General features: G+C 40.6%; 1 protein-coding gene across 2 annotated transcripts in view; it reads left to right on the top strand.

Moving 5' to 3' along the window:
* The window catches only part of INSC (INSC spindle orientation adaptor protein), a 134,525-nt gene that overhangs the window by 76,914 nt on the left and 43,317 nt on the right, over positions 1 to 14,294 (top strand). For both annotated transcript variants that reach the window (XM_083408237.1, XM_083408236.1), the window contains exons 3-7: positions 215 to 560; positions 2,360 to 2,412; positions 2,758 to 2,881; positions 3,783 to 3,896; positions 10,606 to 10,731. In XM_083408237.1, coding sequence (XP_083264363.1) covers positions 215 to 560; positions 2,360 to 2,412; positions 2,758 to 2,881; positions 3,783 to 3,896; positions 10,606 to 10,731 — 763 coding nt within the window. The remainder of the gene's footprint in view (positions 1 to 214; positions 561 to 2,359; positions 2,413 to 2,757; positions 2,882 to 3,782; positions 3,897 to 10,605; positions 10,732 to 14,294) is intronic.

Raw genomic sequence — 14,294 nt, 5'->3', positions numbered from 1 at the left:
TTTGATAGAATCCGGAAAATTAATGCTTATGGAATCAACCTTAGAATGTCTAGCATTCAGCTGGTATTCATTTTCATATGCCCAATGGAGCTTCAATATACTTTTTGTGCCTGAATCTTGTGCCTGAAATGTAGAAGCTCTGCACCAGATTTACTAGATAGAAGCTAGTATACTAATATGTAGTATTTTCATCTTCCCCCGCCCTTCTTTTCAGTATGCATTTAATCCAGGTAGACTCTGTTCAACGGTGGATGGAAGACTTGAAGCTCATGACTGATTGTGAATGCATGTGTATTCTTCAGTCGAAACCAATCAGCCTAGAAGAAGATGCCCAAAGTGAATTTTCTCTGTCATCGGAACACAGCGCTTGTGATAACTTGCAGTTGTTGCTGAAAAGAGCTTGGATTATAAGCACTGAGCTAACCAGGATTGTTCAAAAACTAGAGAAGAACAGGTGGGAGAGGGTCCACAGCATGACAGTAAGAGTCAACTGCCATGTCCGTTCAATGATAAATGAATACAATACATTCAAGAGGAATTCTTGGGAAGAAATGCATCAGGTAGGATTACTGTGAAATGACAGCATCCAGAATGCTGATATAAATGTTGTTTGTTTTTAAAGGAAAGACCCCATAGAAAACTTTACATGCATGTTTTTGTTTCATTTTGAATAAAACTTATTCTAAACATATTACCAATTCATCCTCTTGGGTTTTGGAAATAGACACATCATGTAATAATGGGAAACCTATCAAGCTGCCTATACTAGCTCAGACTGTTTCCCCATCTAGCTCAATAGCTCTGACAGGCATCTTGCTTTCCAAGGTAACAGCCAGGGGCCCTTGACATCACTTCCTACCTATGGGAGGAATTCAGTGTAGTGTTGAACAGATAGCTTCATCAGCACAAGAGAAGAGAAGAAGAAGAGTTTGGATTTGATATACCACTTTATATCAACCGCTTTAGACTCCTGAAGGGGAGGGAAAGGCGGGATATCAAATCCAAACTCCTCCTCCTCCTCCTCCTCCTCCTCTTCTTCTTCTTCTTCTTCTTCTTCTTCTTCTTCTTCTTCTTCTTCTTCTTCTTCTTTATCACTACCCGAAGGAGTCTCAAAGCGGCTAACATTCTCCTTTCCCTTCCTCCCCCACAACAAACACTCTGTGAGGTAAGTGGGGCTGAGAGACTTCAGAGAAGTGTGACTAGCCCAAGGTCACCCAGCAGCTGCATGTGGAGGAGCAGGGAATCGAACTCGGTTCACCAGATTATGAGACTACCGCTCTTAATCACTACACCACACTGGCTCCCACAAGCATTTCTGTTTGCCGAATGGAATGGCCTGCCTTCTCCTTGTCCCCCCTCCCTGCTGTTTCAGGGGTTTCCCTGAGTCTCCCAGAGCCAAAGGGGGGGGGACTATAGGGGACACACAGGGGAAAGAGAAAGGGGGCAAACCCAATTGCTCAAAGTCGTTACATGGGCTTCTGCTTGTAGGGGTCATTAGTTGAATGTTTTAGTTTGGCAATGTCAAGGACTGAACCTGGAACCTTCTGCATTCAAAACACACTTTATGTACTCTCTTAACCACTACACACACTGAGAGCCAGTGTGGTGTAGTGGTTAAGAGCGGTAGACACGTAATCTGGGTAACCGGGTTCGCGTCTCCGCTCCTCCACATGCAGCTGCTGGGTGACCTTGGGCCAGTCACACTTCTTTGAAGTCTCTCAGCCCCACTCACCTCACAGAGTGTTTGTTGTGGGGGAGGAAGGGAAAGGAGAATGTTAGCCACTTTGAGACTCCTTAAAGGGAGTGAAAGGCGGGATATCAAATCCAAACTCTTCTTCTTCTTCTTCTTCTTCAAAACCCAGCTGATTGGGTACAGCTCAGTTTCCACCTCTTAGAATTGTTCTCAAGTTAGCATCTTTAAATGCCAGACTAATGTTACATGCACATGCTTAAACAACCTCTTTTTGAGAGCAGGGGAGGGGAAGTCTGTGGCCCTCCATATACTGTCGGACTCCAGTATGGCCTATGGACAGGGATGATGGAAGATGCCCTCCAGAAGCGTCTAGAAAGCCACAGATTCCCCACCCCTGTTTTAGAGAAAAGCCACTTTGAAATGAGGGTGCTTAGAGCAGAGAAACGGGGGGTTGGTGGGAGGAAAGTCCTTAAACTTCTTTCCCCATTGATTTCCTGCTCTAAATTGCCCCTCTAAGCCACAATCAATTAAATTTACTTTAAAAATACTTTAAATTAAAATTCATCCTTTGGTTCTGTTTAAAGCAATGTAATTCTATCATTTCCCATAATGCAAAGACAAACGATAACACTAAAACAACACATCTCTGTTCTCTTTCATCTGCAGTATGAAAAAATGCTAGTGGAAAAATGTTCTGAACTTACAACAGTTACTGAAAGGTAATATAAAATATTTGTTTTGCCCAGTGCTATAATTGGTTTGAAATAAATGGATCACTTTATACTCTCAATTAGTGCTTGTAATCTGTTGGCTCTGATGCAGGCAATATTTTTTTCTGTTAGTAGAGGAATGGCGGTTCTACATAGCGGGGTTCTACATTTCTGTGTTTTAGCCTATTTCTGAACAGAAGTGAACTGGTGCTTTGGGTCATCATCTTAAACTGGTGCCTTAATATTAAGAGCTACTGTTTGGTCTCACATCTTGGTAAAGGCTTAGCTTCTGTTCACATGATGGCTGAAGCACCACAGGGACAATTGCACTATTTTTCTTACATTTCCTTTCAGGTGCATCCAGATTGAAGATGAGCAGATATTAAAGTCTATGAAATCTTGTATTAATGATGCTCTAACCACAGTTGCACAGTATTTTGGCCAATTGATAGAACTAGCTTTAACACATGAAATAAAGGTTAGTAAATATTCTTAACTATATGTAACAATAAGGAAAATGTTTGGAAGTATTAAAATATTTGCTTGGTTTTCATCCCATGAATGTATCATGCAGCCTCTGAGGTCTCCTGGGATTCATCACTGATGTTCTCATTTTGGGGGTTTGGAAATGCAGTTTGGCTTTTCCCAGGGCCATTTTTCTAGAAAAAAGAGGTGCCAGAACTCACCATGAATGCCTCCCTTGTTCTCTTATACAGTGGTGCCTTGGTTCTCAAACTTAATCCCTTCAGGAAGTCTGTTCCAAAACCAAAGCATTCCAAAACCAAGGCGTGCTTTCTCATAGAAAGTCATGCAAAATGGATTAATCTGTTCCAGACTTTTAAAAACAACTCCTAAATCAGCAATTTAACATGAATTTTACTATCTAACACAACCATGGATCTATAAAATGAAAGCAATAAACAATGTACTGCAGTCACACAATAATCAATCAATCAATCAATCAATCAATCAATAGCTGAACTGGGTTCCACACAGTCACAAAAACAAAAAGAGCAAAATAAATAGCAAAAACAGATAGACCTCAGTGTAACACTCAAAACGGAAGTGTTGCACTCAAAACGGAAGCCTAACACTTGAAAGGGAGCACATTCAGCTTCTGAAAAAAGTTCGCAAACCGGTTTACTTACTTACTTCTGGGTTTGCAGTGTTTGGGTTCCAAGTTGTTTGAGTACCAAGGCATTTGAGAACCAAGGCACCACTGTAATGGCACTTTCCCCTAAACAAAAACTCTGCAGTTTCAACACAAAGCTTTAAGCTAACTAAATTCACAAGAAACCAAGAAGCCAAGCCCTAGACATCACTCTGTTTGCACATATATGTGGAAGTAAATGAAATTTATGCTTGTCTTTGTTGCCCAGAACCTGGTGAGAGAAATAGACACATCAGATAATCTGTATTCTGCTGAATCAGCTACCAGCAACTTGTTCAGTCTTACCCAGGAAGGCTCTCACCTGTGCCGCATCATTGCTAAGGTAAGCCCCCCTTGTACTCAGGCAATCTGAAAACTTCCTAGGATCTTTGTTGGCACATGTGTTCTTCTGTAGGTGTCTTGTAACATGAAATGACCAGGAAAGCTATTCTGCATTCTAAGAGGAAATCAGTGTTTCTGAAGCTCTATCTCAATCTATCTATTCATGCTCTATCTAAAAAAAAATGTCCACAAGTCAGTCCAAATGGGCTCTCATATTTGCCAAGATAAATGTTGTCAAAACAATTGTAAAACAATTGCAATATTAAAACCACAATAACCAAAGCAGCTGTTTAGCAAGCCAGCCTAGCAGTGTAACAGTAGCAGGAGCCCAAGGCACTACCCATTATCCTGCCTTGCAGAGGAAGGTAGTTGCTGCTTTGCAGAATGAACTCAGTGAAGCACTCAGATGGGCTTCACTAGAATGAGAGTTCCATGGGCAAGAACCGCCAGCTCTCAACCTAACCTACATTAAGGTATCTGAAGAAATGTGCATGCACATGAGAGCTTATACCAAGAACAAACTTAGTTGGTCTCTAAGGTGCTACTGGACTTTTTTTTTGTATATTTCAACTACATTGTAGGGTTGTTGTTAAGACAAAATGGAATATGGGCCATGTATTCTGCTTTGAGCTACAGAGGAAAGATGGGAAAAAAATTGTGATGTAATAATTACCGTAATAAATAAATAAATAAATAAATGGCAGAATCATTTGTCTCCAGAAGATGTGGTCTTAATTTCACAGAGATACAAGGTTCTTTCAAAACAAGTTTTTTCTATAAAAATAAAATAAAATAAAATCATTTGAACTTTCTATTACTTCAATCGATTGCCTCTTCACATCTTTTTAATTTCAAAAGGTCAGTTGACAAGAAGTTGTTTGGGCTGTCAGTCACCTTGATTGAATGGTTTCAATGAAAAAAATGAACTTTATGCTTAGGCATTGTGTTGGGGTTCTTCATACTTATACAGGATTTCATGGAGTGGTAAGAAAGAGAAGTAAATATAATATATTATATTTGACATAGCCAATCTGTTAGATGAAACAGACTGAAATCGTATGTGCATTTATGTGAAAATAAGCCCCAAAGAGCACTGTGGAATTTCCATTTGAATAAATTTGCATGGAATAATACTGTGAGTTCCTTGAATTATTGCTGTATATTATTTTGCTTATTGTCACTGAATTCACAGCCTACTTTTCTACAAAAAGTACACAAGGCAGCTTACACAAAATCAATACAGTACAAAAGAAGATAAAAGAGAGTGCCAAGAACAGTCAAAAATAAGAAGCAGCTTTAAGAGCAGCAAATAAATGGCTAAGAGCTATTTAGCCTCTAGGATTGTGTTCTCAGCCTACAAGCATAAGAATGGTCTCTTTGGCTTAGGTCAACATTTCATTTAGCCCAGCATTCTGTCTCTGATATGGATCAGGCTCACAAGCATAATGCTGAGAGCCATCACTTGTTGTTTGACTACTTCATCATCCTCATCAGACATATTACTCCCCAAACCTGGAGTTTCCATTAAGTTACTACAGCTAATAACCGTGGCCACAATAGTCCTTTCTGAAGTTATTCTAACCCTAAAAAAGAAATTCACCTAAAACCCAAATTACAAGCTGCTTTGGAAGCGTGCCTACCATGATGATCCCAAAATTGATGGGTATCTTTCCATGTTAGCTTGGTACTTGTGTGAACAGAAGCTGTATAATCCAAGCAAATAAGCACACAAGAGAAGCCATAGTTAATGAAGGCATGGAGATAATCTGCCCAAGCCAGAGGTGCTCCTGTCCATGTAGGCAGCTAAATGCTCTGAGGAACCCATGAGGGCAAGTCATTGGCCATTCTGGTATCCTGACAATTAAGTGACTTGTGGGTTGTGTAACAAAGTACTTCATTTGGTCCATTACTCAATAACCCAGAGTTCTAGTCTTTCATCTGTAGAGCCACATGGCAAAGGAAATCAAAGCCCCTTCCACTGGACTCCTCTTACCCATCTGTATTTTATATTTCTCTCATTTTGTGTGGGAAAAGAAAAGCAGGGCATACATATAATACTTGAATACATTCAATTGTACATATTGACCAGAAGATTTGAAGAGAAAATTCTCTATCATGGTTTATCTGCCTTTTGGACTGTCAGCTTCCAGACCCATAAATCTTACCGCGCTTGCAAAAACAATCTGTCTTTTTAAAGCTTTGCCATCACAATAAGACCTCAGTTAAGCGGGGTTATTAATCTTAAGGATGGTTTGTTGGACTTGTAGAAAATGGGCTCTATTAAAGCAAATTATTTCTAAATTATTTCAGTGTTTGTCACAGTTAAGAATAAGGCAAGACCAAACAGACAGACAGACAGACAGACAGACAAACAAACACAGAAACATAGTTAAGATTCCTGTAAACAGTTTTCTCCAAAGGGGATCTACTGAGCCCACCAAAGAGGCAGTGAGGGCATGATTTACGACTTGCTCACCATACCAGTGACATTGGAGTCAAGACTTAAGAACTGGATAACTATTAGGGTTGTTTTTTAAAAAATAAAAATAAAATAAAGCATCAGTTTTCACATGGCTGGAGGATATAGAAGGGGGACCTTAAATTAGGCAGTTTACTCATCTCTCTTTCTTGCACACACCTCCATGGAACAGATTCATCCTTTTATTATTACAGGCTACACCATGAAAATCAATGCTGTTTTAATAAAGTGGATTTCCATTAAAATGTTTCTCAGCCCTATAGCTCTGATATTTAGAATGCCCTTCGATCACACCAGGTTTTTCATCCTGTGGTAAATAAAGGGTTGAGTCCAGCATTTAACGCTCAGGAGCAAGAATGTTTGAAAAGCTCCTGCAGCCTCCTTCCTTTAATCCTTTCCCTCTCAGATTAAACATGTTCAGTTTCTTGAAGTTGTTAAACCATCTGCTCTGCCTCCCGCAACCTTTATTTTTCATTTATTTGTTTCTTTATTTTAAAAAAACAAACCGCATTGCCAGTCTCCTTTGAACCTCTTCCAGTCTCCCCCTTCAGCTGCCTATGCAATGTGTGACCTGTGCAGTGTATGGAGAAAATTGCCCAAGCTGTATGGCAATCCACTGTACCCAAATAGCTTTCTCTTTGAACCAGCTATTTTATAATAAACTGGCTTTACCTTCTATCAGGGAGAGAGACAGAAATGAAAGGCAAAGCGGTGTTACTGTAGAGTACAGAGCTCCAGCTGTCAATTCTAATCCTAGGTTCTACATCACATCAGCTTGCATGCTCTTCCTGAAGCACAAGAACAAGAAAGGCCCTACTGGACCAGTCCAACATTTTCTTTCCCACAGTGGCCAAGTTGATGCCTCTGGGAAGCTCTCAGGTGGGACATGAGTGCAGTAGCACCCTCCCACTTGTGATACCTATCAACTGGTACTCAGAGACATTCTGCCTCCAGTACTGCATGTCATGTAGCTCACATGACGAATAGCCATTGATATCCTGCAGGAGTGTCTCCATCCCCATTGTTCAGCCCTGACACTGAGATCCAGCGCCGAGGGCCTTCTGCCGGTTCCTCTACTGCGAGAAGTGAGGTTACAGGGAACCAGGCAGAGGGCCTTCTCGGTAGTGGCGCCTGCCCTGTGGAACACCCTCCTATCAGATGTCAAGGGAATAAACAACTATCTGACTTTTAGAAGACATCTGAATGCAACCCTATTAAGGGAAGTTTTTAATGTTTGGTGTTTTATCGTGTTTTTAATATTCTTTTGGGAGCTGCTCAGAGTGGCTGGGGAAACCCAGCCAGATGGATGGGATATAAGTTGTTGTTGTTGTTATCCCCCAGGAATTTGTCCAGTCCCCTTTTAAAGCCATCCAAGTTGGTGGCCATCGCTTCATTATGTGGCAGTAGATGCTACAGCTTAACTATGAACTGTCTGAAGAAATACTTAATTCACACAGCTTCACTAAATGACCCCAGGTTCTAGTATTGTGAAAGAGAGAGAAAAACCTTTGTCTATTATCTGTACGCACTGTGCATACTTTTGCACCTCTTTCTCATGTTCTCCCTTACTTTTTCTAAACGAAATGTTTCCTATTCCATGGAGGCGTTCTGGTCTCCCTTGCGGAATAAGGCAACTGAAGATGCAGGGACCATTTGGTGCTGAACCTGGCATCTCCTCTCTCAGTGGATGCGTTAAGCTGCAAATGATATTATGCAGTTAATATATTTTGCTTTTTGCTGAAAGTACGCTGATAGTTCACTTTCTGTCAGCGGTAGATGAAAGCATGCGGCCGCGCAGCCTTTTTGTCACACAGTTGTTTCCAGCTAATGCACTAGTGTCAGCGGGGACTTAGCAGTGTCATCCATTTAAAGTTCCCACTTAATAAGGCTGTAGAGAAGAAAGATAGCCCTTCAGTAAAGCCTGATGGTCCTGCTGCCATCCTGTAAACTGATCAACTGCACTGGCTTTTAAACGTGCAATGACAAACTCTGCACAGTACATATTGCCTTTGATTTAGGATAAGTGCAGTGTAATTGTTTTTTAGTCATGTGTGCAAACATTTATAAAACTATGTCACATTCCGATATTTCATTTCTTTGCTTTCACACACAGACACACACACACAGCTTGGGTTTCCTGCTTGTGGAAAGCTGATATTAGTGTAGCCGAAAAGCTCAGGGGACATGCCCCAAAATTGCATGTGCAATGAGGGTCACTCTGAGGTAAAAATATATACCACAGATGAAGTGGTAGAATGGGCCTCTGAAGAAGTGTGATTCCGAGGCCAATTTTCTCGCTTCCAATGATGGGTGGCTAACATGTGGCCCTTAGGAAGTTGTTTGATTGCAACTCACATCAGCCAATGGTGAGGGATGATTCGAGCCAGCTCTATTTAAATAGCGAGTGAAAGTTTAAATAAACTTGCAGAGGAGTGGCGGTAGTGGGAAAATAATTGGTCTTTGAGGGAAGGGCAATTCCTCTGACAATTAAATTTTGGAGAAATGGTGTTCAGAGGAGGCAACCTAACTCTCCACCTTGGCTGGGTGAAGGCTTGGCCCTGGATGCTGCTTTCTACTGCCGACATTTCAAAGCAGCATGAGGGCAACACATGCACATTGTCAGCAGTGACCACAATGCCACCTGCTCTCTTTTTAAAAGTCTACAATGAAGGGCAACAGTCCTCCAGGGTTTCAGGCAGAAGTCTTTCCCAGCCCTATATGCTATGGCCCTTGTGTGATGCAAGATGTGGCACACATTGCCTGTGGAGTAGGATTTTGATGACAGATGATTGCCCCACTGACCTTCCACAGTGGTGATGAGCAGCTAGGCGTGCTGATGTCTCCCCTCCTCAAGGAAGAATCTGGGAAATGTCAGGGAAAAGCTCAAGTATCTCCTGTCAATTGTAAGCAGAACACAGCAGACTAGATTAATACTATTAGTGAAATCAAGCAATAGTAACATGCCTGTGGACTTGGGTGATTAAAGGTTCTTCGTCTGGTGCCTGGAAGACCACAGGCACTAGGCTAGCCTTCCTGAAGGTGTGTGAACAACCACTGAAAGAGCCCTCCTTCAAGGAGGACATCTGATGGTGAATGCAAGGCTCATTCAAATGCATGCAGCAGAAGTCTGTATCACTTCTGGAACATTAGCATTTTCCATGGTATGCAAATGGAGTAAGATATAGTCAGGTTTTGTTATGAAAAAGTGGATACAGTTCCTACTTATCACCAGGTTAAATACACATTCATATCCATTTACTTACTAAGTGCAACGTTGGAGAACCGCTTGATGAAAAGGCAAAATGCAAATTTAACGAATAAGTATATTTTCCTAGTTAAATTAAACTCTTGGACTATATTCTTTTTATGTAGAATCAAAGAAAAGGTTGATGGCAACCCTTGGGCCACTGTTCTGCATTAGCTCCCAGGGAGATAATAGGACTATTCAAGAGCAGCTTTTGCCTTTCATTTTCATTCCATAAATCAATGGAATTTCATTTGCTTTCCTTGGGCTGCTCTATTGCCAGTAAAGCTTTCTGAATTGTCTTATTGCTGTGTAATGCAAATGTAATAGGGAAAAGGAAGAATTTCATGAAACTGCAAAACCACTCAAGCCGAGGATTTTAAGCAAACTTATCTGCAGATAATTTTCACTCGAATCAGTATTGAAATTTGTGGTGTCCAGGATTTCAGCAAGACTAAACAGAACTAAGTTTATTTCTGCATTGGCCTGTCATTTTATTATTCCATTAGATACTGAGGCAATTGCCTCTGAACTTGGGTCTGGATTCTGGCAAGGAGCCTGTGAAAGCAAACACATTGCTAACGAACTAATTCAAGACACTCAGAAAAGCTAACATTGTCTTGGGGGGTAGGATTTACACCTATTTGAAAATAGTAATTACAGACAGGGAAGCAGACATGTGGATAATTACGCATAATTTGTGTGTGTGTTCTTACTTTTAGTTGAAGTGCAAAACGAACAGTTTTCATTTTAATATTTCAGGAGAATATAGTGCTCTGGAAATTGGAAATTCTAATGGTAACTCACCATATGTGCAACAAATTTAAATTTAAAAGATATGTGCTCTCAACAGAAGCTTGTTTCTGCTGAGCTGCTGATATGTACATAGAAGAAATTATGAAAAGAGTAATAGTTTGTCCTGAAATAAGACTGCATTGGACTGCATGGTCATTTATTCCAACTGGTTTCCTGATTTTTTTTCAACAGGAGGGGGGCATTGTTGCTCTTTTTAAGATCTGTCGTCAGGATTGCTTCAGGTGCCTATATCCTCAGACACTCAGGACATTGGCATCTGTCTGCTGTGTGGAGGAAGGAATCCAACAGCTGGAAAAGGTATGATTTTCTAAGCACTCTGTCTATGCTAAAGAAAGTAGTCTCCTTAGGACTTTGTATAATCCAAGCCAGGGAAAGTATTTATTCTTTCCAGAAAGGAACTTTTGCTCGATGTACTGATTGCAAATATTGCACCCATTTATTTTAATGGATGCAGATAGCACATTTATTAAGTGACCAGTTTTGCCTGTCAATCCTGAGAGTAGCAAACAGCCTCTGCTGGATGTTTTTGGATACTCCCTTCCTTTCGTTTGTAGTAGAACACTGTAGCGTAGCATCTAAGCAAAACTGGGCTGTGAATTGGGAAGCCTTTGGATTAAATCTTGCCTTAATTATTGAATCTGATCTACCCTACAGAGTAGTTCCAAGAATTGCTAAGATAATACATACCTATCGCATATTTTTCCTGGCTTTTCTCCAAAGAGCTCAGGGGTGGTAAATTGGCTCTTTCTCCACCCATTTTACACTTGCAATAAGCATGTGATGACTAGCCGAAGGTGAGCTTCAAGGCTTAGTGGAGATTTGAACATGGATCTCCCTGGCCCCCAGTCCCCCAAGGGAAAATGTCCCAGGCAGGGCCAATATCAAAAGTGGGTGGGGCCAAAGCCCGTCCACTCACCCCCCCATTGTCTAGATCACTACATTTCATCTCTACATCCTTTCTCAGCATACAGAGGCAGTGAGTGTAGTGTGGCCAGCATTCAAAATTGTCCGGTGCTATTGGCCACTTGCGACCAAGTGAAGATGCCCATGTACCAGGATGGTGTCTGACATCTCCACCATGTGGAGGTGCATGCCTGTGAATCCTTGGATCTTGCTTGATTCCACACACTAACAACACTATCTGTGATATATTATATGCACAATCAGAATGAAGAAAAATATGTATTGAAAAATATGGCTTTTGAGCTGTCTGGCCCCCAAAGGACAACTAGACATTCCGTTTTGGTGATTGTAACCCTGGTTTAAGGAGCCACATGGCACCTAGCTTATATATCTGAGTTTCTAACACTGTCAGTGACAGGTGAGACCTAGCAGGCTGGAGGTTCTTCATTGCTGTTCTAACCACTCTATATGCTGGCTCTCACAATGTATGAAAATTGCTATGAATACTCAACACGGTCAGGAGAACCAGTAGAAGGAGCAGAGAAGATATTGCTCTATTTGGCAAGCAGAAATGTTTATGCTTGTGTGACAATTGCATTAGTGCAACCTTGAATTCCACCCTAAGTATACACAGTTTTGCATAGGGAAAGTAAATACAGAGTTGCCTGGAAAGAAGTACACGAAGCAATTCTCTCTGAATTGGTTATATGACTTGGTTTATAAATTTGTGCTCTGTCCAGTACCTCCCCCAATTCACTGAAATGTGGAGAGTTCTGAATAGATTCGAGTCATTTTTCCTGTCAACACTTCAGGGATGGTGACACATAAGGGGTAAATTAGCACCGGTTCCGAGACAAATATAACAGCTGAAGATCTGAAAGAGGTTTTCAGCAATGTACTACACAGGCTAATTTTAACTCTCAAAGGTAGCTATTCGACAAACCCTTGCAGTAAACATGAAAATGCCACCACTTACGATTTGAATTGCTCATAGCCTCCCTTCCCATTTTTAAACTTGGGAAAATGAGCACTATTACAGTCACTAAATCATGACCTCATACATCGCATTTCATAAAGCACATCTTGCACGTTTGAATAATGCGCCTCTTCAGCTTAATGATAAATGATTTCATTTGTACTTTACAATGACATGTCTTGTAATTGAGTGTCCTGAAGAGAAGCAAATAATGGTGGGACATCTGCAGCGTAAGTGAGAACTGTAAGCCAATTGTCCATGAAGATATTTTTTCTTTCTTTCATATTGTAGCTGGGTTCATGCAAAGAGATCCTAAGTCTTTCTCTGCTACGTTTGTAATTAGCTTAGGATGGCAATATTTTTAAATGGAAGGAATTTATAAGATCTTCTTGAGCAGCATTTCCCTGGAAAAGCAGATTATCAATACTGGGGATACTGTTGGCAGGTATCTGTGGCACAAATCCTATGGAGATGCATCTTGTGTTAACCATGTAGGTGGTTTCTATCAGTGCTTTTGCAATTGGTTGGCTGTAGTTTCTGCATTCTTGCATACAGTAAAGGTTGTTTGAGGTGAACCAATATGAACCTTTGGTGCTATCTGGCTTTCTCTCTGCAGCAATAATGGTGGAACAACCCTTTCCCCTATTCCACAAACTTGTTCTTTTTCAAAAAAGGAAATGGGAGAACAGGGGTGTTGTGTGTCTGCTTTGTGTAGAATCACATCTAAGTGCAATGTCATAAAGGAGACAAAAAGTTAAAATATACAAATGGTGAAGAGAGGCATGGCGTCTTGTGCTGTATTAGGGGATATGTCAATTTTGCTTTCTCTCCATTTCTCATTTTTTCAGGTCTTAAGTTCATTTCTCCTCAATTCTAGATCAGTTTGTGGGTTGTTGTTGTTTTTTAAAGTCATCATGAACATTTACCAGCATCTTAATGTCAAATTCACTTTTGCCTGCTATTTTCACTCATTGTAGAACAACCTTGTGAAAATTCTCAGAAGCATAAACTGAATACAAGTGACCATCTTTCGGGAAGAGATTAGCAGCCACCTCCCTTCCTACTTTTTAAAAAGGCAGCTGTTGTATCTTTCCTTTGTATAATTATGCTGTGTTAATTTGTTCCCCAGTACATTATATGAAACCTAATGGTGCATTAGACTTCAGAAACATCACTTTAAATGGCAAACAGATTTGTGAAATTAGAGTTGGGGACAAAGCAATGAAATTAAGCTCACACTGGTCAAAATGACCTTTTTGGTTTTCTAAGCCACTAATGTTTCTACAAGACCATTCAAAATGATAAAACAGGCTGCATCACTTAATGGAATATTTAGTGCTGCGCTGTGGTAACTTTGTGTGGCACACTCCCTGAAGAGATTGCAATGCTTAGTTTCAACAGATAACAGAAACATCCTGTGCAAGTTCCTCAAGTGGAAGAACACCAATGTGCTTGAACCAACAGAAATGCTTCCATAATGAAAGATTTTGTGGGCTTTTTATTGTAAATATAGTGTTCGTCAACTTCCTGTAACAAGAGAAATTAAAAGGAGTGTTAGCACACATCCCTTGAGAACTTTAACAAAACTTATCCTCCCCATCTCTGACTGACAAATGTCACCAGTTTGGTCAAAACATTTTTTGTTGGTGTCCCCTCTATGATTCAGATGCTCTGTTCAAGGAGGAACTTCCAAAAGTTCTTTGAAAATATGCTAACAATAAGCACAAATGGAACAGAAAAAAAAAGAGTTTGGTCTGTAGGTAATAGATGGTAACTAGATTGCAACTCCCTGCAGTGCAAATTAGGCACTGTGGGCCATAATGAAAATGTGAGATTTGTCCTAGGAATAGCAGGCATAATTTCCAGGGACAGCCCAGCACTGAGCATGGAAAGCTGGCAATGTGGACTCATGCCGGTCCTGTATTCATCACTGGATGTTAGCTATTGAGCAGAAACTTAAATTGGAAGAATGGCAGGAGAG

The sequence above is a fragment of the Podarcis tiliguerta genome (assembly GCF_965153285.1).
Source record: "Podarcis tiliguerta genome assembly, chromosome: 1".
NCBI classification, from domain to species: domain Eukaryota; kingdom Metazoa; phylum Chordata; class Lepidosauria; order Squamata; family Lacertidae; genus Podarcis; species Podarcis tiliguerta.
Note: the sequence above shows the minus strand (reverse complement) of the source record. Positions and strands in the feature narration are given on the sequence as shown.